Source organism: Hyperoodon ampullatus, assembly GCF_949752795.1.
Source record: "Hyperoodon ampullatus genome assembly, chromosome: 3".
NCBI lineage: Eukaryota > Metazoa > Chordata > Mammalia > Artiodactyla > Ziphiidae > Hyperoodon > Hyperoodon ampullatus.
Window position 1 is genome coordinate 63,186,565 of NC_136916.1, and position 25,853 is coordinate 63,212,417.

The following is a 25,853-nucleotide window of genomic DNA, read 5'->3' on the forward strand; positions in this document are numbered from 1 at the left end:
TATTTGCAGATAGATGGAGTTAGGTGTGGGTTGGAGATGGGGGCAGGGGGAGCAGGAAAATTCTGCATTCTGTCCCACCAGAGAGGCAAAGTAACGTTAAAGAATTTGGATTTTCCTAGGTGTCTGAAATGAGACATTTTAGAAGTGGGGCCCATCCTTCCTTCCCTTTTCACAGAGGTTATTTTCACAGTCTTCCTGGGGTCTACACATGCTAGGTGAACCAGTAGCTCCAGAGGCAGAAGCATGCCTCTGCCATCAGATAGGGGACTTTCTGAGGACAAACCCCCATAAGAATGGAGGTTTCCCAAGGGTTAACTTGCCTGTGGCTCTGGACAAGTTACTTAACCTCTCTATGCCTCAATTTCTCCTCTGTACAATGAGGACAATACAACTGTACAATAATATCAGTTCCCATAGACTGGGTCATGACCTTGGGTTGAGCTGCCTGGAGAAAAGGTTGAAGGGGGAATTTGGACCCCTGGCTCCTGGTAGCTGCTGTGGGACCCTGGCTGGAAGGGGGTCTCTCTAGTTTGCAGGGAGACTTGGAGGAAGCCCTCAGCATGACAAGGAGTGGTACTCCTGCCTCCACAGGCCTGGAGTGGGGAGGAGAGGGCACATAAAACATCCTCTGCAGAGACTTTGATCAACAGCCATGACAGGGACGGCTTCTATTCTCTTTGAAGCAGCAGAAAGATCAATCCTCCTTTTTTTTTTTTTCTTTTTTTTTCTTTTTTTTGCGGTACGCAGACCTCTCACTGTTGTGGCCTCTCCTGTTGCAGAGCACAGGCTCTGGACACGCAGGCTCAGTGGCCATGGCTCATGGGCCCAGCCGCTCCGCGGCATGTGGGATCTTCCCGGACCGGGGCATGAACCCATGTCCCCTGCATTGGCAGGCGGACTCTCAACCACTGCGCCGCCAGGGAAGCCCCAATCCTCCTTCTTATCTCAGCCTCGCTGCGCCGTGGCACCACGTGCTTCTGCAGCCACTGCTACTCTCAGAGAAGACCAGATTAGAAGGCGATGCCTGACCCAGGCCTGCTGCCTCCCCTCAACTCCCTCTCCACCCCCAAGATGAGAGGGATGAGCAGAAAGTGGCACTTTCTGGCCTTCGCCTGTCCCAACCTCAGAGCGGAGGAGAAGGAAAAGGAATGCTTACACCCCAGAAAGAGCCTCCTCGACGCCTCATTAAACTTTCACAAGAGTCCCTCCCCTTCTTTTCTTCAAAGGCTGGCTTTAAAACATCACATTTTGCTGAGATCTAAAGATACGAGGACAGGAGGCAGGAGACTGGATTTTACTTACAGGTCTGCCTTTTGATTTGCTGTGTGACCTTGAGCAAGTTACTGCCCCACTGTGGAGCTTAATTTCTCTCTCTATGAAGTAGAGTTGCTGTAAATGTTTTTCAGGGCTCAGTTTACAACTCTGTGATCAAGACTAGCCTGTGCCCAGGTCAGGGTGCAGTGCGGGTTCAGATTGTACAATTGTCTTTCTCAGAGCCTGTCACAGAAGAATTGCCCCCATAACTCTGACTGCCTCCAAGTCCTTGGTCAAATGTTTTTGTGTATAATCCCATCACTGGAAAGAGCTGCTTTGCCAGCAAAGCAGCATCCTGAGTCTGTGGGCTCTGCCCATAAAGGGGAGGAACAATTCCCATAACAGCACTGTCCCCAGCTGCTCAAGGATTACAGAAGGCAGAGAAGCTTGCAGGCGTTGCCCCTGAAAGGCTGGGGGAAGAAGAGAGTGGGGCACAGGACTGGGGAGGAGTAGGCGGTGGGGGGAGGAATGTCCTGGGACCTGCCACCTCCGGGAGTTGCGTGCTTATAATCAAACTGGATTGGTGAGTTAGGTTAGGGCTGGGAAGCCTCTTCCTCCCTGAATGCTGGCTTAGCCCACGCAGGTGCAGCCCCTCCCCAGCTGGGCAAGTGAAAGACTTGTAGACACAGAGGAATTAAGATCCTCCACTCATGTTCTGCCCCCCAGAGCAGGCCCCAAAGACGGAGAACAGAGGCTGCAGGAGTCTTGATCCTCCAAGCAGAATGCTGCTTAGGCATCCCTTTGAGAATCCCAGTAATTAGCTTCCTGTATCTGGTCTCCAGAACAACCATGGACCTACCCATTAGGTCAGAGTCAGTGCTCTCAGAGTCTCCCAGGGTCTGGAGGATAGAATTGTTCCAGAAAAGGGAAAGAATAGGTGGGAAAGGAATATTTCCGGCCTGCCTGCTTTGTGAGGTGCTGGTGTGTGCTGGGACGTCCTCTCTGCCTCTGTAGGACTAGATCTGCAGCATCCTCCTTTACCTCCCCAGGTCCCAGCTCAGCATGTCCCCTTCCGTCACTCCAGGCACCTGGGGTCCTCCTGCTCTGCCCTGTTCCTCGTGAACTCTGCCCTCCAGGAAGTCCCCAGAGTAAGCCCTTTGCCCACCACCACCCCTCGTTGGCCTCCTCAGCCTGGGCTCTCTCTGAGATGGGAACTGTCTGTGATCTGCTGCCAGGACTGACGAGGTCCCCGGCATCCTGCCCAGGTGTGTTCACCTGTGGGTGTGGGTGTGCTTGTGTGCACACACACATACACATGCGCATGAACTTTGTAGTACACACTTTAGACGGCAAGTTTCACAGAGAAGTGAGGTGCCCTGGATTGACTTTGTGCTGTGTTTTGGAGGATGTACGCGTGTGCGGCATATATTACATGTGTGTTTGCGTGCTCACTGATGGGGCTCTTTGTGTTTCCGTGGGTGTGACTGTGTGGGAGAGTGAATACTGAAGCCTGGGATCCTGCAGTTTAGGGGTGCTTGTGTACTCCTGAATTTGAGGGGTGTTGTGCGTCATTTTGGAGCTGTCGTGTAGGAGAATGAGTGACAAGGGTGTGAGCCCACCGAGGGGTGAGGGTGTGGCTATAGAGCACTGATGTAGGGATCTGTCTGCCCCGAGGGCAACGTGGACTGGGCACCCATGGGCCTTTGAGCATCTTGGTCACTTCTCTTTTGCCTGGAGGGGCCTCCTGCTGGCTCGGGCCTTGCTGCCTCTTCTGCACCAGAGGGCAAGCTAGGCCTTTGACCAAACAGCCTATCTGAGGTCAAGGGTCAGCAGCAGGCTCAGTGATCCCAGCTGTCCTTGTGGTCCTTGATGCCTGGCCCAGGTGGCCACAGCAGGTAAGCGGGGCTGTCTGAGGCTGGGGGTGGGAGTCTCAGAAGAGAGTTTCTTGGGAGGTTCAAGGTTAGCCTGGATGTGCTCTGGAGCAAATAATAACGACATAAACCACTGCTCAGACTGCTGTACACTGTGCTAAGCACTATACAGACATTATTTAAACCTCACAACAATACTGTGAAATAGATAGTGTTTCCCCACTGTACAGGTGAGGAAACAGCCTGGGAAATTAAATAACTTGTCCTGGGTCACACAGCAAGTAGGTTGTAAGGTTGGGATCTGAGCACAGGTCTGCTTGACTCTAAAACTAATGCTTCTCTCCTCCTATTCTCATCTATAGATTATCCTAGCAAGAGGGAAGAACGGGGCTCATTTCTCCCCAAACCCACGGATAAGCCTTCATTTCACAAAAGGAGCTTTATACTCCTGGATTTAAGATCCATGACTCCTGATGGAGAGAATGGAAGGGGGTGGGCAGAGGAAATAACAGGTCCTGGCCTAGAGGAGGCCCCCTGGAGCTGTTGGAGAATAGCCCCTCTAAGCCTTGACGGGGTGATGGAGTTAGACTTACAGGTCTCAGTCCACACTGCTGTTCCTGGAGCCCTGGGTGTACAAGGTTTCCACGGCTTGTTTTTGTGGCTTCTGCCTGCTTTGCAGGCACCCTAGGGACAAGGATACTGGGAAGCGACTCCGGTGAAGTGGTCAGAGGCACCACTGAACGCACACAGCGGGTCTTGCCTGCACTGGGAGACACTGCCCATTCCTTTCTTTCTTGGATTTAAGCTGCAGGGAAAATGCATTATTTTTTCATTCAAAATTCATTTTGGAACAGATAGCCTTCAGAGATATAATCAGCCACATTATTTCTCTCCATTAGCAGTCCCTGGAGTTTGCTGGAATTCCTTGTCCTTTTTCCTCTCCATCTCACTCTCTCCATCCTCTTTCATGCTAGGTTGTAACACTGCCCCACTGTCTCATGCAGCCATCACCACACACTCTGTTTTGGATTGAATGACTATTTCAAAGTCTGGACAAGGAGGTAAAGCAAGCTCCCTCCTTCCCACTGGGCTCTGGGCTCACAGTCCCCTGAGCCAGCAAGGTGTTCAAAGATGCCCACTTCTGCCCACAGGAGGAGGGAGGCAGCTTGATGTGACGCAGAGCTGGCCTGGCCGGTAGCCAGGCTAGGCAGAGCTAGGAAGTTCCCGGCTCCCCACTTACTAACTGGGTGATCCCAAGCAAGTAACTTCTGTTGTCCTCACAGGGTGGTCAAGGTTGGCACTGACGTATATGAAGCACCTCCCCTGAGGTATATAGCAAGTGCCCTATAAAAGGCAGCTGTGGTCGGGATGTCCAGGGACAAGAGGGGGCTTTTGGGGCTGAATGAGCAGTAGACGGGGCAGCATGAAAAACGCAGCCTGGTCTCACTGAGAATCAGAGTCCTGTGCTTGGTGGTGCCCCACGGCTGGGGGGCAGGAGTCAGGGAGAACCACGACGAGGACCCCTAAGGAGCAAGACCCCTTCAGAGCAGGAGGGAGCTCGTGGGGACTCAGCTGCCCAGGGCTGAGTGCCTCTCTTTTGCTGACTGCAGTGGCTTCTACCCAGAGTTGCTCCTATGGGGTATTCCTGGTATGCATGATAACTGGATTCAAGGTGACAGAGGTGTCATCTTCAACTGACTGAAGGGAAAGGTAGAGCAAGTGAGGGCTTCCCAAGATGATGGTGATGGCCCCAAATGAAGCAAATAACCCCGTGGCACTCCAACTAGCTCCGGGGACTTCAGGCTGGGCTGGCTATTGCTCTGGGGAATTCCAACACCACAGGCTCAGAAGACAGCCATCTCCACCCCCAGCCCCCCAGCCCCCCAGCCCTCTGCTCGCCTCCCGCTAGTGACACATGACGTGCAGCTGTCTCCAGCACTGTCAGAAATACCGCACTTCGTGGAGGCGAGGGCAGAAAACCTGCTGCCGAAAATCTAAACTTATCCTGGTTCCCCACAGGGAGGGGCAAAGAGAAAAGTACTGCTTTAGCATAAAAGATTGTCGGCACTTTGCAGTGAAATAAAATCAGAATGCATGTAATTTATACCAAGAAGTAGCATGCCCCAGACTAGACAGTCATGGGTAGGTGTCCTTTGAAGGGGGCTACCTGTTAATCGTTACAGGGACCTGGCGCATCACATTTCACAGAGTTGTGTCGTGCTGTGTTGACATGAAGGGAACTGAACTTAGTTTCTAATACTGGCCTCACCCTGCTTTTATAGCAGCCATGGTCCTCAGGTTCCTTGAGAAAGGCAGAGAGACAGAAACTGTCTGGCTCACAGGATCTTTGAACTTTTGAACTGATGTTCTTGCAAGCCTCATGGAAGCAATGGCATCTTGACTCAAGTCTAGTTCATAGGGATTTTTACAGACATGTCCTGGGCATTGGTGATACTAATGGTGAAGCCAAGGTTCATGACCACTCCTGTGCCCTGGGCTCCCGGCCCATGCCGGGCTCTTTATACACGCTGCTTCACTTACCCTCCTGTTCCATGAGGTATTATCATTCCCCTGCCCCAGGACATATGATGCTGAGACTCAGAAAGAGTAAGAGACGGTGTTAAACAAATGACACCTGTTACTACCTCTAGGGGAGGAGTCCCACTGCGTGGATGAGAGCAAACAGCACAGCAATGCCTGCCACCAGCATCCCAGAATGTCAACCCGCTCTGTGGTCTGCAAGTGTCAGGGCCACCAAGAAAGACACAACTCACACAGGCACTGGAGGAAACAGTGCTTTACTCACATGGAGAAACGACAGAGCAGAATCAGCTTCAGTAGTAGGCATTGGTGCCCCAGGGCCTCACAAAGAGCCCCCTCCCTCCCTGCCAGGCGGAAATACAGCGCTGGGATTGGCCAGGTGCTGTGCAATGCACACACTCAAGCAGAACAAAGGAGCATATGCTGAATCTAGAACAAGGAAAGACATCCCCACACAAGGTAATAAATCCAGCACAGCCTGAGAGGGCTCCCTACTTCTTGACAAGGAAGTGTTCCAGGCTCAAGGCCCACTCGTACATGGTCAAGCAGGGGTGGAAAGATGGCATGCACAAAATGGCCTTTCCCAACAGGTGGGACCAAGTTCACATGATGGGCGGGTGGCAGGGTCAGAATTTGAACCTGTGTTTTTCTGGCACCAAAGCCCACGAGGCTTCTCACGCATGAACACTGTATGTCTGAGATGAGACAGTCTTCCCCAGGCACCTCTCACCTCTCACCATTTCCATACAGGAGTCTGAAGCATGTTTCAGTATCATTGGGGTTCCCTTGCCTACTTCTTCTGGTTAAGAAACTCAGAAAAACTGTACCACAGATCAGCATTACAACTTGCAAATAAATATGTAGTGTAGAGCAGGGCATAGATCAATAGGCTGGTGGGGGAACCAGGAGATTCCCACAGTAGCTCCCTCTTCCAAGTCCGCCCTCCTTCTTTCCCAACACAGCGCCGGCAGGCAGCCCATGGACAGCCGGGGTCCTCAGAGAAAAGATGGGCTAGGAGGTTTGCTCCCTCCCAGGACTTTAATGCAAATTCTCAATCTCTCCAACCTTTGCCCACACTCTAATACCAAGAAGAATATGTTACAATCTGGGATTCTTGTGCCCTGAAGAATCCCCATGTACAGAAATTTAAAGCAGAAAATTGGGTCCCCATCAGGGAGAGGGAAATGAATGAAAGAAAAGTAATGCAGGAGAATCTAAAGAATTTGGGCAATTATGCAAATACATGGACATGGTAAGGACCATTCGGCCCTGGAGAAAATGAGATTGACACAGGTAAACCCCTTAGAAGAATCAGAAAAAGGAGAAAAAGGGATCAAAACCCTTCTTGCTTCAGCCCAGGGTCCTGCAATTCTGTTTGAATATTAAGCCTCCATGTGGTTGCTATGAGGCTTTTGTAATATGACTAAACTCTACTGGCTAATTTGGGGAAGGGTTATTATCTACAATTTGCAGATAAGGAGCCAGAGGTGAAAGGAAGTTCAGTAGATGACCTATGCCCATCATGTTCATTTTAGAAGCCACTTTGGATTTAGCACTCAGATTCTCCAACTCCCCACCTGATCCTCAGCTTCTTAGGGCAACATTACAGTTAATTCTCAGCTGTCGACATTGTTAATGTGGAAGAACAGAGGCATAGATAATCCCAAATGGTGAGTAATGCCCTCGCCATGCCTGCTGCTCTGGACATTTGCTTTGGAAGACTCAGAAGGAAGGCATCCTGCTGTCAGAGGCTGCCCCGTCCTCATTCCACTCCTCCCCTACTCAAAGCCGCCCCACCTCCTGCCCATGCAGACCTAGGGGCAGCAGATCAAGGGGAAGAGGCTGTCACGCTTTCCTAGGTTGGGATGGAGTAGTGGAGAGAGGCAGAGAATAAAGCGTTTCGATTTAAAAGGCCTCCTGCAGTGCCACAAGCTAGCAGAACAGTAACAGTAAATGAGACAGTGAATTGTGTCCACCGAAGACTTACATATGGACGCTGATTCACTATGTTAATAAGGTTGTGCAAGCCAGAGGTTGACTGTATTCTGATTTCATGGCTGGGGAATCCATGGCTCAGAATGGGGGAACATCCAAATTTGAGGTCAGAGTCCAGATTCCAGCTCCAAGCTCCTGATTCCAGTTTGGTTGGTCTAATTACTATCCTCTCCTAATGACTAAGGATGCTTTAGAGCCAGATGGCTTTAATGGCTGAGACCTGAGTAGAAATGCAAGTGACGCTTAAGGTGGAGAACTGATGATGCTGGAGCCGAGAGGAGCCAGTTCCTGATTCATTCAACAAATACTGAGCACCTATCAAGTGCCAGGAGGTGGGGTTGGCACTGGGAGAGGAAAGCACAAGAATCAGACATTGACCCTGGCCTAAAGGAACTCAGGGTAGGAGGGGAGATGGGGCATGTATAGAAATCTCTCTAATATATACAGAGAGGAAAGTAAGATGAGATTTAAGAGCTTCATTTACTCTTCAATTAACTTATTCATTCAGTCACTTGGGCACTGTATTTTGTGTTCTAGATATAAAGATAAATGAAACTGATCTCTACCCCTTGAAGCTACCATCCAAATACCTAATCTGAGTCACCCAGGGAGTTTTTCAAAATACAGTTCCCCAGGTCCCCAGCCCAGACATTCTGATTCTGAGTCTCTGAAAGCAGCACTCAGGAAATCTAAAGTTCCCATTCTAGCTGTTCTCCAGGTTTCAGTACTAGTCTGGCGGGATAACAAGTGAAGGGAGCCCAGAGGAGGGAGATCCCGAGATAGAGGGAAAGTTTTCCTGGCTCACCTCTTCCAGGAAGCCCTCCCTGACCAGCCCAGCACCCTGATGTCCTCTGATCCCAACCCCCACTGCACATCCTGTAAGGACTATAGTTTTCCTGGGTGACTGGGAGGTTTAGTCCTCTTGGTTCTTGGGTGTGTCTTAACCTCTAAAGCTGAGTGTTCCCATGTTCCAAGGTCATTGTGATGAGGATTCCAGGGGCTTTGTGACACACAGTGGCTGGCTCTGTTCAAGTATGGGAGGTCAGAATAGGCCCAGTTCCTCCTGGGGATGCAACTCAAAGGAAGATCACCTTCCCCTGCTTAATTAAAGCATCACTTAGGGCTCCAAGTGAGTTCTGGTCAGAGGCTGCTTTGAAGACAGCTAGCAGAGGCCATGACCACCCTCTCTCCCGAAAACAGCCTCTCTGCCAGGCAATCGGCCTCCTTCATCCTGATGGGTATCCTTCATCAGCTCTGAGGCCCTCCCTCCCCAACCTCTGGTTTGCATTAGGGTCATTTTCCCCTGTTGGGTAGGAAGGACTAGAACCCTGAGCTGGCCTTGAAAGTGGAGCAGGGTAGGTTAAACCTTGGTCTCACCATCATTACAGACAACAGGACAGAAAAACACAGGTTCGTTTTTACCCTTCTATCTAAGCCAGTGTTACTTATTCCCCGTATGTGACATTCTAACTTTAATGAGTCTAGGTCTGCAAGTTGTCTTAAAGATGCTGATAAATTTTCCATGGTGCTTTTGCCAACAATTTTGGTATGCTGCCACCAGGTGGCAGTAATGCTTTTTTTAGTAGGCGGTTCCATGTCCGATTAATGATACACTATTCATTTGAATTCAGCCTCAGTCATAAAATTTTCTACACAGTATATTTTTCAAAATCATAGTAACTAATTATAATGACCTTAACCAATCTCAAGTCTCATTAATCATAGTGATTTAGAGAGTGATATATAAAAAAGCAGAAATGCAAAACAGGCCTCTCTCTCCCGGAGTTTTAAATGTAATTGCTCTATTGCAGATTATCACGAGGCCTTGATTTGAATTTTCTTTATACCTCCCTTCATTTATCTGAAGTTAGAGAAGGATAATAATAAACTAACAAACTATCATATAGCATTTATTAGGTACAATGACTGTTCTAAATGCATTATTTATAGTCAGTCTCATCATAACTCTATGAGGTGGATGAAGCTATTATCTTCACTTTGAGAAAACTGAGAAATGAGAAAATTGAGAAGAATTTCACAATGAGAAAATTGAGGCCTAGGGACTAAGCAACTTGCCTACAGACCCACAGCTAGTAAGTGGCAGAGCTGGTATTTAAACCCAAACTGCGGAGTCCATCTTCTGAATCAGTGATTCTCTAAGAGTGGTGCCTGAGTGTGCAGCATCAGCATCAAATGGGGACTTGTAAGGAATGAAGATTCTTGAGCCCCAGATCTTCTGAACCAGAAACTCTGGGGATGGGGCCCATCGATCTGTGGTTTAACAAGCCCTCTGGGTGATCCTGACGTGCAGCTAACTTTGAGAACCACTGTTGTTTTAAGCTATTTTTAAGATAACTGTGCTATACTGATGATACACCCTCCACACCTGGGTTGCTAATAATCACGCAGATCACTTTCAAGTTGCACACATCCTCCCCAAGCTGTCTCCTCTTACTGTGCTTGCCCTCCTTGGGCTACCCCTTCTCCCCTGGGTAAGAATCACTGACATGGTTACTGTTGGGAGTATGTCTTGTCCCTCAGATGGACTCAGGCTTTATTGAGGGCTCTGTTGCTACGAGTATTCAGAGGAACACAGCATCAAAAACCCTCAAAGAAAGTTTTCCTTATCCTCCAGTGGCTTTCTTATTTTACTAACCAATACTGGAGAAAATTCTCAAACCCAGTGATGCAGAGGGGGAAGGAGAGTAGAAAGATGTACACCTGTGGCCAAGGCTGCTAGCAGCTGTTAGAGAGGCTGAACCATTTAAGGCTCCCACTTCTGGACCCCTTTCCCAGAGGAAGCATAGCCAAGCTTTCCCCAGGTTTGCCCGTGGAGAGCTTTAACCTGCTTAGGCACACCACAAAGGTGGGAGGAGATTTCCACACCTGCCTTACCTAGTAGTACCCTTCCCAGGGGACTAGGAAAGGCACTACTGCAGAGCTGAAGAGTACCCAGCACCTCAAGGACTATCAGGGTCTCCTCCTGGATGGCTAGGTCATTGTACCCAGATTGTGGGCAGGGTGTTAATAGGTTGGCGGAGCAAGGAATGGAGGAATATAGGAGGATGAAGATGGATTTGAGTGGCCATTGAGATGACCACCTCCATTACTTTGAAAGACCCCAGATACAGATTCTATTCACTTTATTATTTTATTTTTTTTTATTTTATTTTTTTGGCCGCGCTGCACTGCATGACGGATCTTAGGCATAGATAGGAGGTGTGGATGTACTGGTGAAGAGAGGAAGGGGACTTCTTGTGGAAATTCCTACACACACACACCACTGTAGCCCTCTGCAGGTGGTCAGGCTTTTTGTGCTTGTCCTTTGCTTGCTAGCAAATGTCTTAAATGTTCTGGTGGCATTTTTTTTTTCTTAAAAAAAAAAAAGGCATGAAGAACCTAGGGGTAAGACAGGAATAAAGATACAGACCTGCTAGAGAATGGACTTGAGGATATGGGGAGGGGGAAGGGTAAGCTGTGACAAAGTGAGAGAGTGGCATGGACATATATACACTACCAAGCGTAAAATAGATAGCTAGTGGGAAGCAGCCGCGTAGCACAGGGAGATCAGCTTGGTACTTTGTGGCCACCTGGAGGGGTGGGATAGGGAGGGTGGGAGGGAGGGAGACACAAGAGGGAAGAGATATGGGAACATATGTGTTTGTATAACTGATTCACTTTGTTATAAAGCAGAAACTAACACACCATTGTAAAGCAATTATACTCCAATAAAGATGTAAAAAATAAATAAATAAATGTTCTGGTGGGTGGCCCGTAGTTTGCTTGGGTATGGGGAGATTCAGGGAAGTAGCTGGGCAGAGAGAAGTGGACTTTGCTGGAAGGAGAAGTCAGTGGCTTTTTTGTTGTTGTTGTTAGTTTCTGCTCTATAACAAAGTGAATCAATTATACATATACATATGTTCCCATATCTCCTCCCTCCTGCGTCTACCTCCCTCCCACCCTCCCTATCCCACCCCTCCAGGCGGCCACAAAGCACCGAGCTGATCTCCCTGTGCTATGCGGCTGCTTCCCACTAGCTATCTACCCTACGCTTGGTAGTGTATATATGTCCATGCCCTCAGTGGCTTTTTATAAACAAATTCAGCCATGGCAAAGTAGGCAGGTGGCCAGTTGTTGCAGGTAGAGGTTTAGTAATGCAAATTATCCGAGCACTCAGCAGATGCCTTCTTGCAATGTTTCTGATTATCTCTGCCTTATTATGTTGATGCCATATCTTTTATTATAGTGTTCTGTGCATAGTACTTTGATTACTTTGCCACTTTCATTGTGTTCAATCCTTTTTTCATAACTTTGTTCATCATTTATTTTTTAATCTTTCTATGGCGTTTAATTTTAAGGTATACCTTTTGTTAAAAGCATATGTAGGGCGTATATTTTTTATTCAAATTGAAATTTCTTGTCTTTTACACTCCCTGGTGGCATGGCGTTGGGGTTAAGCACGCTGACTCTTGCAACAAACAGCTCGGGGGTTCAAACCTCAGCTCTGATATTTACTGTGCGACTTAAAATATACTAATTAACCCCCTAGGGCTCTGGTTCCCTAATATGTAAAACAGTGTAACAACCTCACCTTCCTTATAGGTGGCTGTGAAGATTAGATGGTTGGTAAATATGAAGTGCTTAGACTATCATCAGTGCTTTTTAAGTGTTTACAACTAATAAGGGAATTTAAGCATTTATTTCCATAATCGATTTCTTTGGATTTCTGTCATTTTTATGCTTTATGTGTTTATTGATTCCTTGTTGTTTCCTGTATGGTTTAGTTTTATTTTTTAAAGTAAATTAGAGGGACTTCCCTTGTGGTCCAGTGGTTAAGATTCCACGCTTCCACTGCAGGGGGCATGGTTTGATCCCTGGTAGGGGAATTAAGATCCTGCATGCCTAGATCCGTCATGCAGTGCAGCACAGCCAAAAAAATAAAATAAAAAATAAAAAAATATTAAAGTGAATTAAAAGGATAATGTCCTATTCCTATAAATCTCTAATTTTAAAGTAAAAAATAAAACAATTTCTTCTGAAACTATCCTTCAATCTAATAAAAAATTGAATTTGTAGTTAATAATCTTTCCACAAAGAATACTCCAGGCCTAGATGGCTTCAGTGGTGAGTTATACCAAATACTGAAGAAAGAAATAATACCAACTCTATACAAACTATTCTAAAAAATTGAAAAGCCGGAATACATCCCTACTTATTCTATGAGGCCAACATTACCCTGATGCCAAAATCAAAGACATTACAAGAAAACAAAATTATAGGCCAATATCTCTCATGAACAATGATGCAAAAATCCTAAATAAAACTGTAGTAAATAATAGCCAACGATGTCTAAAAAGGATAATACAGGGGCTTCCCTGGTGGCACAGTGGATAAGAACCTGCCTGCCAATGCAGGGGACACAGGTTCGAATCCTGGTTCGGGAAGATCCCACATGCCACAGAGCAACTAAGCCCGTGCGCCACAACTACTGAGCCTGTGCTCTAGAGCCTGTGCTCCGCAACAAGAGAAGCCACCGCAATGAGAAGCCCACATACCACAACGAAGAGTAGACCCCGCTCGCCACAACTAGAGAAAGCCTGCGCTCAGCAACAAAGACCCAACACAGCCAAAAATAAATAAATTATATAAAAATGAAAATAAATTAAAATTAAAAAAATTAAAAGGATAATACATCACCAGCGGGGTTTATCCAAGGAATGATTTAACATTCAGAATAATTCAATATAACTTATCATTTTAGCAAACTACAGAAAGAAAAACCATATGAACATCTCAGTAAATGCAGAACATCCATCCCTGATAAAAACTCTCAGCAAATTAGGAAGAGAAGGGAACTTCCTCAATCTGATAAAGGGCATCTACAAAAAGCCTATGGTTAACATCATACAGAATCATGAAAGCCTGAATGCTTTTCCTCTAAGATTAGGAACAAAGCAAAGATGTCTGCTCTCACCACTTTTATTCGACATTGCCCTTGAAGTTCTAGCCAGTGCATAAAACATGAAGAAGAAATAAAAGGCATCCAGCCTGGAAAGAAAGAAGTGAAACTGCCTTTATTCACAGATAACATGATCATCTATGTCAGGGTTAGCAAACTTTTTCTGTAAAGGTCAAGATAGTAAGTACTTTAGTCTTTGTGTGCCATACATCTCTGTTGTAACTACTTAACTCTGCCATTGTAGCATGAAAGCAGCCATAGACAACAAATGAGTGAATGGGCATGGCTGTGTGTCAATAAAACTTTATTTAAATAAACAGATTAGAGGCCTGATTTGGCCCATGACTTGTAGATTGTTGATCATTGGCCTATATAACAAATCCTATGGATACACCAAAAAAGCCACTAGGACTAATAAGTGAGGTTAGCAAGGTCGTAGGATACAAGATCAATACATAAAAATCCACTGTATCTGTATATACTAGCAATGAAGAGTTGGAAGTTGAAAGTTTAAAAATAACACTTTTACAGTAGCATCCCCCAAAATGAGACATTTAGGGATAAATCTGACAAAATACGTGAATAACCTACACACCAAAAACCACAAAACATTGCTGAAAGAAATTAAAGAAGATCTAAATAAATACAGAAATACACTGTGTTCATGGGTCAGAAGATTCAATAGTGTTATCAATTCTCCCCAAATTGATCTATAGGTTCAATGCAATCCCCATCAAAATCACAACTGTCTTTATTATAGAAATTGATCAATTGACTAAAATTCAGAAGGAAATGTATTCCTAAAGTTCATGCATTTCCTTTTACAATTAAGGATCCCAGGACACAGCCCCGCTCTGCCTGTTCCCTTCTACTTCCTGCTGAGTGTTGCAGTCTCTGAGTGTAGGTTGGGAGATCATGATGGCTGTCAGGGGGGCAGAAGCCTGGCTCTGCTCAGCTCAGATGACAGTGCCTATGCAGTTGGGACATGGCATAAGGGCAGACCCTGCTTCCCAAGGTTAGGCGAAGGCCAAGATTTTTTGTACCTTCTAGGGCCCATATGTCCTATTTTGGTTCAGAAGATGGAGCATGTATGAGTCATTAAAGTGTATTGCTCAATCCATCCCAAGAGAACATGGAGTTAGTGGAAATTATCCCAAATTTGGGCCTGTGGGCTCTAATTTTTAATTTCCAGTGCTGTTTTACTTCTAACATCTTTCTACACATGTAGTCAGTGGACCAGCCTCAGCAATCCCCTGGGAGCTAGTTAGAAATGTGTCATCTTGGGCCCCACTCCAAACCTTCTGAGTTAAAATCTGCATTTTAAGAAGATCCTCAGGTGACTCATATGCAAATTTAAATTTGAGTCACACATGTGCATATTCAGGTATATATTAATGGGAAGTTGGGAGTATATACATCAGATATGTCTAGTCACCTGCCAAGCTCTGTCCATCAGCACACTTTCAAGTCTGCAATGTGGCATTTCAAGATATCCTCTCCAATACAAGACTCCTAGGAATCTTCCCCTGTTCCAACAGGAATTCAACTCCTAATTATTGTTTTATGAGCGTTTTAAATTACTTTGTATGCATTGCACTCACTTTTCCCTGACACACACACACACACACGCACACACCCCTGATGTAAACCAGAAACCATTCCTTATGATACATTGTTCTACTCTTTTAGGAAAGCTAAAACGGAGCTTGTGGATGTGTTTAATTAGTGCTTGTTTTATATTTTTCCATTATCAAAGCAGTATACATTATTATAGAAAAGTTTGAAAATATAAGAAAAAGGGGAAAATTACTTATAATCCTATCACTCAAAGATAATCACTGTTTTGATTTTAGGTGGGTTTTTTCAGGGTTTTTTTCTAACAGGATTTTTATAGTGGTTAATTCACTCTAAGAGTATATAACGTGAAGTTTTTATAATATGTAACAGACGTATGGAGTATAGTACACAGAGAGAGTAGATACTGAATACACAGTTTTGTTTTCTGCTTTTTGTCCATTAACATTTGTATTTTCCCAGATTATTATTCTTTCCTTGTTAGCAACAATTTAAATGCCTCACAATATTCCATTAAGCATATAAACCATAGTTTACTTAACTATTCCCTTATTGCACAACAGTTAGAGAGTGCTTGCATTTTTCATTTTGGTAAGTAGTGTGCAATGAAAATGATTGTGCATACAGCGTTTTTCTATATATTTTCAGTAATTTCCTCAGGATAAATTTCCAGAAGTGAGTCAGAGGCTGTGAACTTTGATTCACATTGCAAAATCCAGAGTATATCTCTTAAAAATCACACTTAAAGGAAAGCCAAAGGTTCCTAACAGAGGGCTGAGGTGGTTGTCCTTGGCAGGTGAAGAGAAAACCACCCATTGACAAGACGGAATGGGATGGCTTCTTTGACGAGAGCGGTCACTTGGCCAAGTCACGAGACTTCATTTGTGTTAACATCCTGGAAAGGGTATGGTCCTCAGCTACCCTTGGCCTCACCCTGGAACTGGGGGACATGGGCAGGCAAGGGGACAAGCATGGCATTGGGAGGGACCCTTTTGGCAAGCATTTGGAAGGCCCACGACCTCTCACCTCCACCCCTCCCCAGGGTCTGCACCCCTTCATGAGGACAGAAGCCTGGAAATTCCTCACGGGCTACTACTCATGGCAGAGTTCCCAGGATGAGCGGCTTGTGGTGGACAGCACAAGGAGGTAGAACGTTCCAGATCCTGTCAGGGGAGGGTGGGTGGCGGTGCAGGTGGGAGGGGGTGCCCACCCCAGCCTGGTAGGTTCAGGCTTCTTCCTTCAAATGGACTTCTCTTTCCAAGAGACAAAATCCCCAAGGCTCTGCCGACTTGGGGCCCACATACAGGGGGCATCGGTATCTTCCCCCATCCCCACTCCCGACCCCGCACCCCAGCCCAGCCATGTTTACCAGTCCTCACTCTGCTGACTTGAGCTGGATCCCAGAACCTCCCAGCTGTCCCCCCCACCCAGCTCAGCCCAGCCCAGCCATCCCTAGGCCTGTGCAGCCTTCTTGAGGTGGAGAAGATTCACAGTTAAAGATTTAATTTAACACAGTATTTAACTGAAGATCCTTCAGTTAAATACACCTGCAAAGACCCTTTTCCCAAATAAGGTCATAGTCACAGGTTCCAGGGGTTAGGGCATGGACTTATCTTTGGGGATCACCATTCAACCCACGACACAACCTAAGCTCGTTCTAATGATGGGCACAAAACACTGCCTCATCCAGTCCTTCTAATTCTGAGGCATAGGTGCTAGTGTTAGCCCCATTCTACAGACAAGGAAACTGAGGCTTAGAGAGGGCTGGTGATATCCCCAAGTCTTGACTCTAGTGGCAGACACCCAGTACTTAAGTTGTGGATCCAGGATTCAGGTGCAGTGGTCAGACTGCAGAGCCAGAGGTTAAACCTGTCACCCCGCTGCACTCCAGGCAGACATCAGATGATGGTTAGGGCTGGCAGAGGTGGGGAGAGGGAGGCAGTACGGGTAGCAGGGACTGTCTGGGTGAGGGCACTGCTCAGGGTCACCCTGACTGGCCTGGAGGGGAAGGCTACCTCGTTCAGCCTCAGTTCTGTTCTCACAGGAAGAGCTACGAGGCTTTATGCCAGCTGTATGAGAAGATTCAGCCCCTTCTGGAAAATCTGCACCGGAACTTCATAGAGACTCGGAATACCATTGGTGAGCCAAGGAGGGTGGGCTGTGCTGGGCAGAGGGGAGGGTTGGAGGTCATCCCTGCCCCACCTCAGTCACATCTGTGCGCTGGTTCCTGGGAGCTGCCTTGACATGTGCCAGGAATTTTGCCAGCTAAACCTTGGTTAGTCTGTCCGCCTGGCTCTACTGGCTGCCCCTAGATGCCCAGCACTGTGTATCCCTGGGTGTATGTTGTTTCTGCTGTGTGTCTACATCTCTTCCCCCCTTGGCCTTGAACTAGGTTGGATTATAGTTGGTGGGGGTGTTGGGACATCCCTGGCAAAGGGTACAGCCTGGTCAAAGATTTGGAGGTGGGAAAAAGCCCAGGCAGCTCAGGTTGTGGTGAGAGGCAAAGCCTGGTGGGTTGATGTACCTTTTTCATGGCCCCCTTCCCAGGATGTCCTGGGTCCCAGCCTCTTGGAATGAGGGGAGTAAACTCACCCATGGACCTTCTGCTGGAGGTGATCTGGTGCCTCACCATCCCTTGCCCCCCACCTAGCATACGACATCCAGAAACTCTATGACAAAGACCCCCTGGGCAATGTCCTTATTGATAAGAAGAGGCTGGAGAAGATCCTGCTCCTGAGTTACGGCAGGTGCGCCAGAGGGCTGGGTCTCCCTTCAGCCCCCTCTTCTCAACCCCTTCCTGGGATAGGGCCTGTCCAAGTCCAGGCTCCGCCCCTCCTCACTAGCTCCCCTCCACCCCAGAGTACCAGCGGGGCTGCCATGAGATGGTGATGCTTTTCCAGCCGATGGTGGGACATGACCATGAGACCTTCTGGCTTTTCCAGTTCTTCCTAAAGAAAATGGTGAGAGCTGAGCCTGGCTTAGGGACCACCCCCATTCCTCAAATGACCCCTTGAGGTTAGGCAGGCACTGGCAGCCCCAGCCATTTCTGGATGGAGTTCCAGCCCTGAAGCAGCCCTCTGAGTCCCAGAGGAGCTTTCCCCATGGAAAGACAATGCCAACCCCAGTGGGGTGTGTTCTGGTTGGGGGGTGGCAAGCATTGGAACTGAGAAGGGGGATAATGATGCTCTGGGTCCAGCTCTTGTCAAACCTTGAAAGGTCTGGCAAGGCTCAGTGAGGCCCACCTTTCTCCTGGCATTCTCCTCCCAAAACATGGCTCTGCTCCTGCAAATCCTCCACAGCTCCCCACAGCCTCCAGAATAAAATCCAGGAACCGCAGCCAGACATTCAAGGCTCTGTCTTCAGTCTTGTCTCCCACAGTTACCTTCACATGACCTGCACCCCGGCCCCCCAGGGCCCCCACCACACTGTGCAGTGGAGGGCTTTTGAAGGTGCTGCTCCCTGTTACTCCCTTTCTGGAAAGCCTTTCCTCATGAGCTGAGGCTAACCAGAACCCACCCCCATCCCTCTCTCCATCCCTGCAACAATGTGCACACTGCTCTTTCCTTGTCCTGATTGGTCCAGAGCCATGGTATGTGTCTGGAGGAATAACTGGTCTCACTGCATTGTGAGCCACTCCTGAGACATCTCCACATGCCCACCATACACACACACACACACACACACACACACACACACACACCACAGACACAGACATGATGTGTGTTTGCAAACACACATACACTGACTCTCAGACTCATACAGAGACACATGCCCGGCCCCGAGCCAGACACACACAGGGCCCCCAGAATTGGGGAGTTGATGAAGCAAGATGGACTCTTCTGATGCTTTCAAGGGGTTCCCTCCCTCCCACCCATCTTTCCCAGGAGCACGGCTGTGTCATCAACATTGGGGTGGGCAAGAACCTCGACATGCTCAACAGCCTGATCAACTTCCTGGACCCCGTGTTTGCTGAGCACTTAAGTGAGTGTGCCCCTCTGCCATCTTACATGTCCTCCAACCAGAGCAGGTGCGGGAGGGGGCCGGGACCCAGTCCAAGGCAGTGGCGCCCAATCATGTGAGAGGGAGCAAGGTCCTTTGGTCTTTTCTTTGGGCCCCAGGGAGAGGGTTCATCTGGATGGGGTTGAAATCTGGACAGTTGAAAATCCACCCCAAACAGTCTCCAAGGGCAGATGCAAAAACGATAGCCCAGGTTTTTGTATTTCCCAGTGTGTTTATGTGCTCAGTTGTTTGGCCTCATCTGTCTGTCTTTGCTTTATCTCCTGTTCCCCTGACCACGGCCCCCTGGCTGGCACCCTGCTTCTCTCCCCACAGAAGGGAAGGGTGCGGGGGCCGTGCAGTCCCTCTTCCCCTGGTTCTGCCTCTACTCTCAACGTGGCTTCAAGTTCTTCGACGACTTCCGGAGGCTCTGGGAGGTGAGGCGCTCCTCTGGGGCAGAGGATAGACCCTACCCCTAGGGCAGGCGGCAGGGAAGCCCTTTTCCTTGCCTCCCTTTATTGCTGGCTTTGGATGGAGTTCACTGGGATTTATTGGGCCACAGAGCCTGCTTCTGCCCTGTTGGGAGATGACAGAGCATCAGTTGGTCCATCTGTTCATCTAATCCCACCACTGTACCTTCTCAGGGCAGTGCAGGCAGGAGGAGCCTCACAGCCTGTGCAGTGGAAGCCTGGCCTGCGTTCAGCTTCCCTGCCACCCTGCCTGTGCAAGGGGCCTCACTCTGTTCTCACTTTCCCAGCCACCTCTTCCTCAGCCTTCCCCTCCACTTCTTCTGAGCCCTCACTCCTGGAGAAGGAGGGGCCCCCAAGGACAGGTCGCACCTGCAGTTATTTGACTCTAGTCTCTGGGGCATCAGCAGATGAACCTTCCCGGGAACACGCCCACCGCCCGTCACTGCCCTGCCCAGTGGCCGCCACTGCCTGCAGGAGCCGGCCCACCGCTCAGCCTGACATTCAGTGCCTCAGAAATCAACTCCCCCCACCTCACCCCTCCCTCCTGGCCTGCTGGTCTCCATGCTCAAGTCCATGACCACTGCCAGGCCTTTGGTGACACCCATGGATTGTTGACTTTCCATCAACTGTTGCTTTGCCAAAGCTCCACTCAAATGCTACAGAGAGTTACCCAGTCATTCTTGGCATTCTCTCTCTCTCTCTCTCCCTCTCCTGCCTCCTCTCTTGCTCCCTCCCTCCTTCCCTCTCTCATTCTCTCTCCCTCCTCCCTCCCTCTCTCTAGTGAATTTCCTGAAGGCTTTTTCTCCGAGTCCCCCAACAGCAAGCACCATGCCTAGAACCCCAGAGGTTGAATGAATGGATGACTGAATGAATGAGCACGTTGGCAGCAAGGCCCAGACATGATGGACGGGGCCACGTGGTTGGGGGTACTGCACCATCCCAAAGGCGTCTGCAGTGTCAGGCCACAGGCCAGGCTGAGGCTCACCCACCTCTGCAGGTCCTGCTGATGGAGAAGCCCTGCAGGAACTTCCAGGTGCTGGTGGCCTACAGCATGCTGCAGATGGTGCAGGAGAGCATGACAGGCGACGACATCCTCCTGGTGAGAGCGTCCTCGGGCCCGGCCCGGCCCCACCGGCTCCTGGAGGCCTCCGACACCCACGCCATCCCTTGTGAAGGCCCCTGGGTCGGGGGCCCTGGACTCCAGTGGCCCCTTTGCCCCTGGGCAGGAATAGTGATGAGACTGACATACCCTGAACTCTGTGCTGCATGCTTTTAGAGACCAGCTTGTTTAAGCCTCATGACAAGCCTGACACAGAAAGGCCATAACGCTCATCATCATCATCACCCCTGTTTAGCAAATGGGGAAACTGAGGCCCTGAACAGTTCTTAAGCTTTAGGCTTGACAGACTGACAGTTAACTCTTTGGCCCTAGGGTCCTCCTGTGACAAAAGACCTGGAATTTTCCAACAATTCTAAAAAGCAGCTGAAGGCTTTGTCAAAAACATCTTAGAGGGCTTCCCTGGTGGCGCAGTGGTTGAGAGTCCACCTGCCGATGCAGGGGACGCGGGTTTGTGCCCCGGTCCGGGAAGATCCCACATGCCGCGGAGCGGCTGGGCCCGTGAGCCATGGCCGCTGAGCCTGCGCGTCCGGAGCCTGTGCTCTGCAATGGGAGAGGCCACAGCAGTGAGAGGCCTGCGTACTGCAAACAAAACAAAACAAAACAAAACAAACAAACAAAAGAAACATCTTAGAGAGCACCCCAATCATAAAATGAGTCTTCCTAGAAGCCCATGAAACGCTCGGTGGAACCCCAGGACTCCCTAGAGCCCAGAATGAAAACTGCATTTATCATCTTTCCAATAGAGAAAATTCCATTGGTACAATTTCAGGCACTGTTCCAAGCTGGTGGGGGTGGAGATCAGCTGGCCCCAGTGACTGCCGTGAGCAGTGGCCTTGTCCCCTTGAAGCGGCAGGTTGCTGCCTGTGCCCGGGGAGACCTGATTCCGCCCCACCTTCTCCCGGCACAGGCGTGCAACAACCTCATAGACCTTGATGCTGCTGAGCTGGTCTCCGCTGCCTGCACAGTCTACGCGGAGCTCGTCCAAAAGGATGTAAGTTACCCCGATTACTTGTCCTCCTTCCCTTCCTCCTCCAAGAAGCCCTTCCCCGTCTCCCAAGCCCAGCCCATGGCAGGCGTATTCAACTTCAGGGACACAGCTTGTGCTAAGTTCTCTGCCACCAACCCACGGGGCTTGCTCTGCATGGACTTCTCATAGGTTTGCCTGTGAAACTCCTGCCTCCCCAAGTAGATAGACTGTGCTTCCCGAGAACACGGCCCTCTTCCCTCGTTTCCTGCGTCCATCCTGGCAGAGCTGGGCACAGGGCGGGGCACCCAGAGGCTCAGGAGAATGTCACTGGCTGAATGAACCGAAGAATGAGAGCGAGAGACCAATGTCTGTCCGCCTCTACCTGCCAGAACCTTCCTCTCTCCCAGGTTCCTCAGCCATTACAGAATTTCTTTCTCTGAGGATACTCACAAGGGACAGACGCCCTCAACAGACAGAATGAGGTGGTGCTTCAGCCGCGAGGTCAGGATCAAGTCCAATGGGGCGTTTGGGTGAGGGTGTAGGTAATACAGCTGTGACAGCAACAGCCTTCCTGAGTCATGGTTCATGGTAAGCAGTGTGTTTCCTGTGGGGGGGCGCATAAGAGCAGAGACAGGATTGTTTAACGAGAGGAGAGGTTGCGAGGGCTAGAGACAGGGCACACACTGGGAGGAGATTGTGCTGGTCAGCCATCCCTCAGTGGCTGAGGGCTTTCCAAGGCTGCAGTGGTTCTGCACCAGGAAGCAAATGGTTGAGGGTATAACCGACCTTGAGAGCCGGCTGCCTCATGTGGAAGAAATGGACGTGTCTAACAGGCTTGCTCGATCCCTGGTCCGGAGAGGAGGGCCTGACTCCATGGCTCCCCTTACTCCCAATGTACCAGTCACACATGACATTGTTTTTCCAGAGCCTCCCCAGCAATCTGTGGAGGGTCACACCCCAAATCTCTGGCTAGCAAGCGACTCCCCTCCAGGTTTCAAAGCCCCCTCACAATTGCACCTTCATTTCTCAGCCTGGATGCCGCCTCAAACTAAACTCTCTTTTGCAGCCTTAATCTCTCCAGAGAATGCCATCTTTTCCCTGACTCGGGCAGTGCAGACTCTCCCTGGAGCAGCGGTGCCTGCCACCCGCTCTCCCCAGACTGTGCCCCAGCCCCGGGCCCCCCGCCCTGCCTGCCCATGCTCTGAGGGGTACCCTGAGGACAGACATGAAGGTTGGCCAGAAGGGGCTGAACCAACAGAGAGACAGGGGGCTGGCCAGGTGCCCCCATCCTCATAGCTGCTTGGCAAGTGTGTATACACGTGCACACACACACACACATGCAGAGCCCTGCCCAGTGGCTACACTTTTTCAGAGGGGGCTGATGGATGCGGGGGAGGGATCTGTTGTTTAGCTGTGGACCTGGCCCTTGGGGGTGAGGCACAACCATCCTTCTCACTCTCCTGCTTCCGTCCTGTCACTCTCAGTGACCATCACTGGAAAGGCACTATGTCCCCAATTAGTGTCTGGTCTCCTTCCCCTCAGGTGACAGTCTCCCATCCCTGGCTGACTCTGAGTCTCTTGGCTGCTGTGTTTCTGCTGGAGGGGGTTACTCAGAAGAATGGGGTCCCATTTCCCCCACCAGGGTCTTTTCTGCATGGCTAAAGAGCCAGCGTTTGCTGGGCAGGAAGGCACATGGGTAAATTCATATACTGCGCTCCTCCTCAGGTTTCTGTTCCCAAGACAGTTTATTTAAACAAGGGTTCCTTCATGGAATACATTTCTCTAAGAACAAAATTGTGTTTCCAGTTTACCGAAGAACCAGAATAAAAGACATCTCGATGAGCTGTGGCCTTGGGAGGAGAAGGGTCCATAGAAACCTCGGTGTGCGTTTCCTAATGCTTCTTTTGGCCTGGCGGCATTAGTTGGCTTATGACTTTTGGTTGGGGCATATACGCAATGCCAAACATCTATTCCAAAACTAAACAATTCAAACACTCGCCTTCTAGGCCAATGGTTTCCAAACCTGATTTTAAAATCATTGGAGCCTCATTGTTACAAAATCTATACCAGGAGCCCAATGGTTGAAGTTTGGGTGGGAAGCGCAGAGCCCTCCTCTCTGTGATCCCCCTCAGACCCCTTCTTAAATGTCATCATTTCCTCCAAGGTACCTCCAAGGAAGCTCTGGCCTACTGGGAGCATGTTTGAAAACCTCTGTTGCTCTTAAAGATGAACTGGATTAAGTCTTGACACTGAATCGATCCAGGTTCAGATAAATTCCAGGTGACATAGTGATGGAAATAAAGATCTCAGAGGAGCCGAACATCTCTCAGCTCATCTGCTGTGCTCCCAGCTGGTGGACTGTAGATTAGGATCTTCCCACACTGCCATGTGTATCACGGAGCCAGCACAGACTTCTCTCCTCTTAGTTGATCACTGTTTGTTTTTTTTTTTTTTTGCGGTACACGGGCCTCTCACTGTTGTGGCCTCTCCCGTTGCGGAGCACAGGCTCCGGACGTGCAGGCTCAGCGGCCATGGCTCACGGGCCCAGCCACTCCATGGCATGTGGGATCTTCCCGGACTGGGGCACGAACCCATGTCCCCTGCATCGACAGGCGGACTCTTAACCACTGAGCCACCAGGGAAGCCCAGTTGATCACTTTTATCACCCAGTGTTATTTTTCTCTAGTAAGGTCCAGTCCTGAGATAGAACTATGGGAAGCATTCAAATCCTAGAGACTAAGTTCCCTTCAGTGTAGAGACTGTGCTGGTCTAAATAATTTGTTAATTCAGTAGACATTTACGGAGTCCTTACTGTGAGCTGCCCACTGTCCAGGCACAGAGAATTCCACAATGGGGGAAAGAGGGACACAATCCCTGCTTCCATGACACTTATAGTTGAGTGGGAACCAGGTAATCACCTTAAAGAATGTATAATTGCACATTCCTTTTGTGCTCTGAAGGAAAGGAACATGGTTCTAGGAGAGAAGATAGAAATTAGTGGTGGTGGTGGTGATGTCAGTGACAATGGTGGGGATTCAAGCATGATGGTTGTGAGGATGATGGTGGACGGGAGGAGTTGTGATGTTGCTAATGATGGTGGTGAATGATTGTGGTCATGATGTCAATGAGGGCAATAGTGGCAATGTCAATGACAGTGGTGGTGGTGGTGGTGAAGGTGATATCAACGGTGGTGTAGTGTTGGTGGCAGAGGTGACAATATCAGATTTGGTGATGATGGTGGGGATGTTGATGATAACGGTGGTTGTTAGTGATGTTATTGGTGTCAGTGGTGGGGTTGGTGGTAGAGGTGTGATGTCACTGACGATGGTGGAGGTGGTGGTAGTGGTGATTCAATTCCAGCAGTGGTGGGGATGAAGATGTCAGTGGTGGTGACAGTAGTGCTGGTTTTCATTCAGCTAACAAAAACTGCCTACAGTGGCCATCTCTGTATTGATATTGGTGATGGGGTTGGTGGTGACAGCAGTCATGGTGGAGATGAAAACAGGGATAAATTCATTCTGGAAAGACTAGTGTCTACACACTTCCAATGAGCAAGACCTAAACATAATATTTTTAAATGAGCCATCGTGGTCATGAGCATAGAGATAAAGTAAATGGAAGCGCCCAGGCCCTATCCAAGCTTTCCAAAACTTGGTCCTCAGCCTGATATGAAAGTTTAGATTGGCTGTATCTATTCTATGACCTCATCCCATCTCTCCTCCTTTCACTCTTGTTCCAAGCCTCTTCCCTGGAGGTCATTGATTTCCCTTCTCTGGCTACCTTGAATGACCCCAAGACAACTCTTTGTTCCTGGAGCCAGGATAATGGCTCTCTATCTACCTACAGCTTCACAGAGGTGGCATGTATAAAGACCCAAGTTCTCTGGGCCCCAGAGTCTGTGTTTCTGACTCAGAGAGAGATAAAGGAAATGGGCTCTGCACCCACCCTCCAGCTGGCCAGTAGAGCCCAATCCTGGGCTGAAGCCCCTGACCTCTGTCCAGTGAGGGGGAAGGGCTACACCTACTGCAGGGGGAAGGATATAACTAGTGGGACATAGTGAGAGGGGTCTCCACTGCCCAGGACTCAACCCCATTGCTGTGATCAG

General features: G+C 49.0%; 1 protein-coding gene across 1 annotated transcript; it reads left to right on the forward strand.

Moving 5' to 3' along the window:
* Positions 1–8,835: 8,835 nt before the first annotated feature.
* TBC1D21 (TBC1 domain family member 21) lies at positions 8,836–22,188 on the forward strand (the record flags this gene model as incomplete). Its single annotated transcript, XM_079699841.1, has 11 exons — positions 8,836–8,895; positions 15,992–16,099; positions 16,238–16,341; positions 17,240–17,334; positions 17,846–17,959; positions 18,055–18,155; positions 19,080–19,176; positions 19,528–19,628; positions 20,659–20,760; positions 21,689–21,772; positions 22,156–22,188. The coding sequence occupies 11 exons, from the start codon at positions 8,836–8,838 to the stop codon at positions 22,186–22,188; spliced, it is 999 nt and encodes a 332-aa protein (XP_079555967.1).
* Between the last annotated feature and the right edge of the window lie 3,665 nt (positions 22,189–25,853).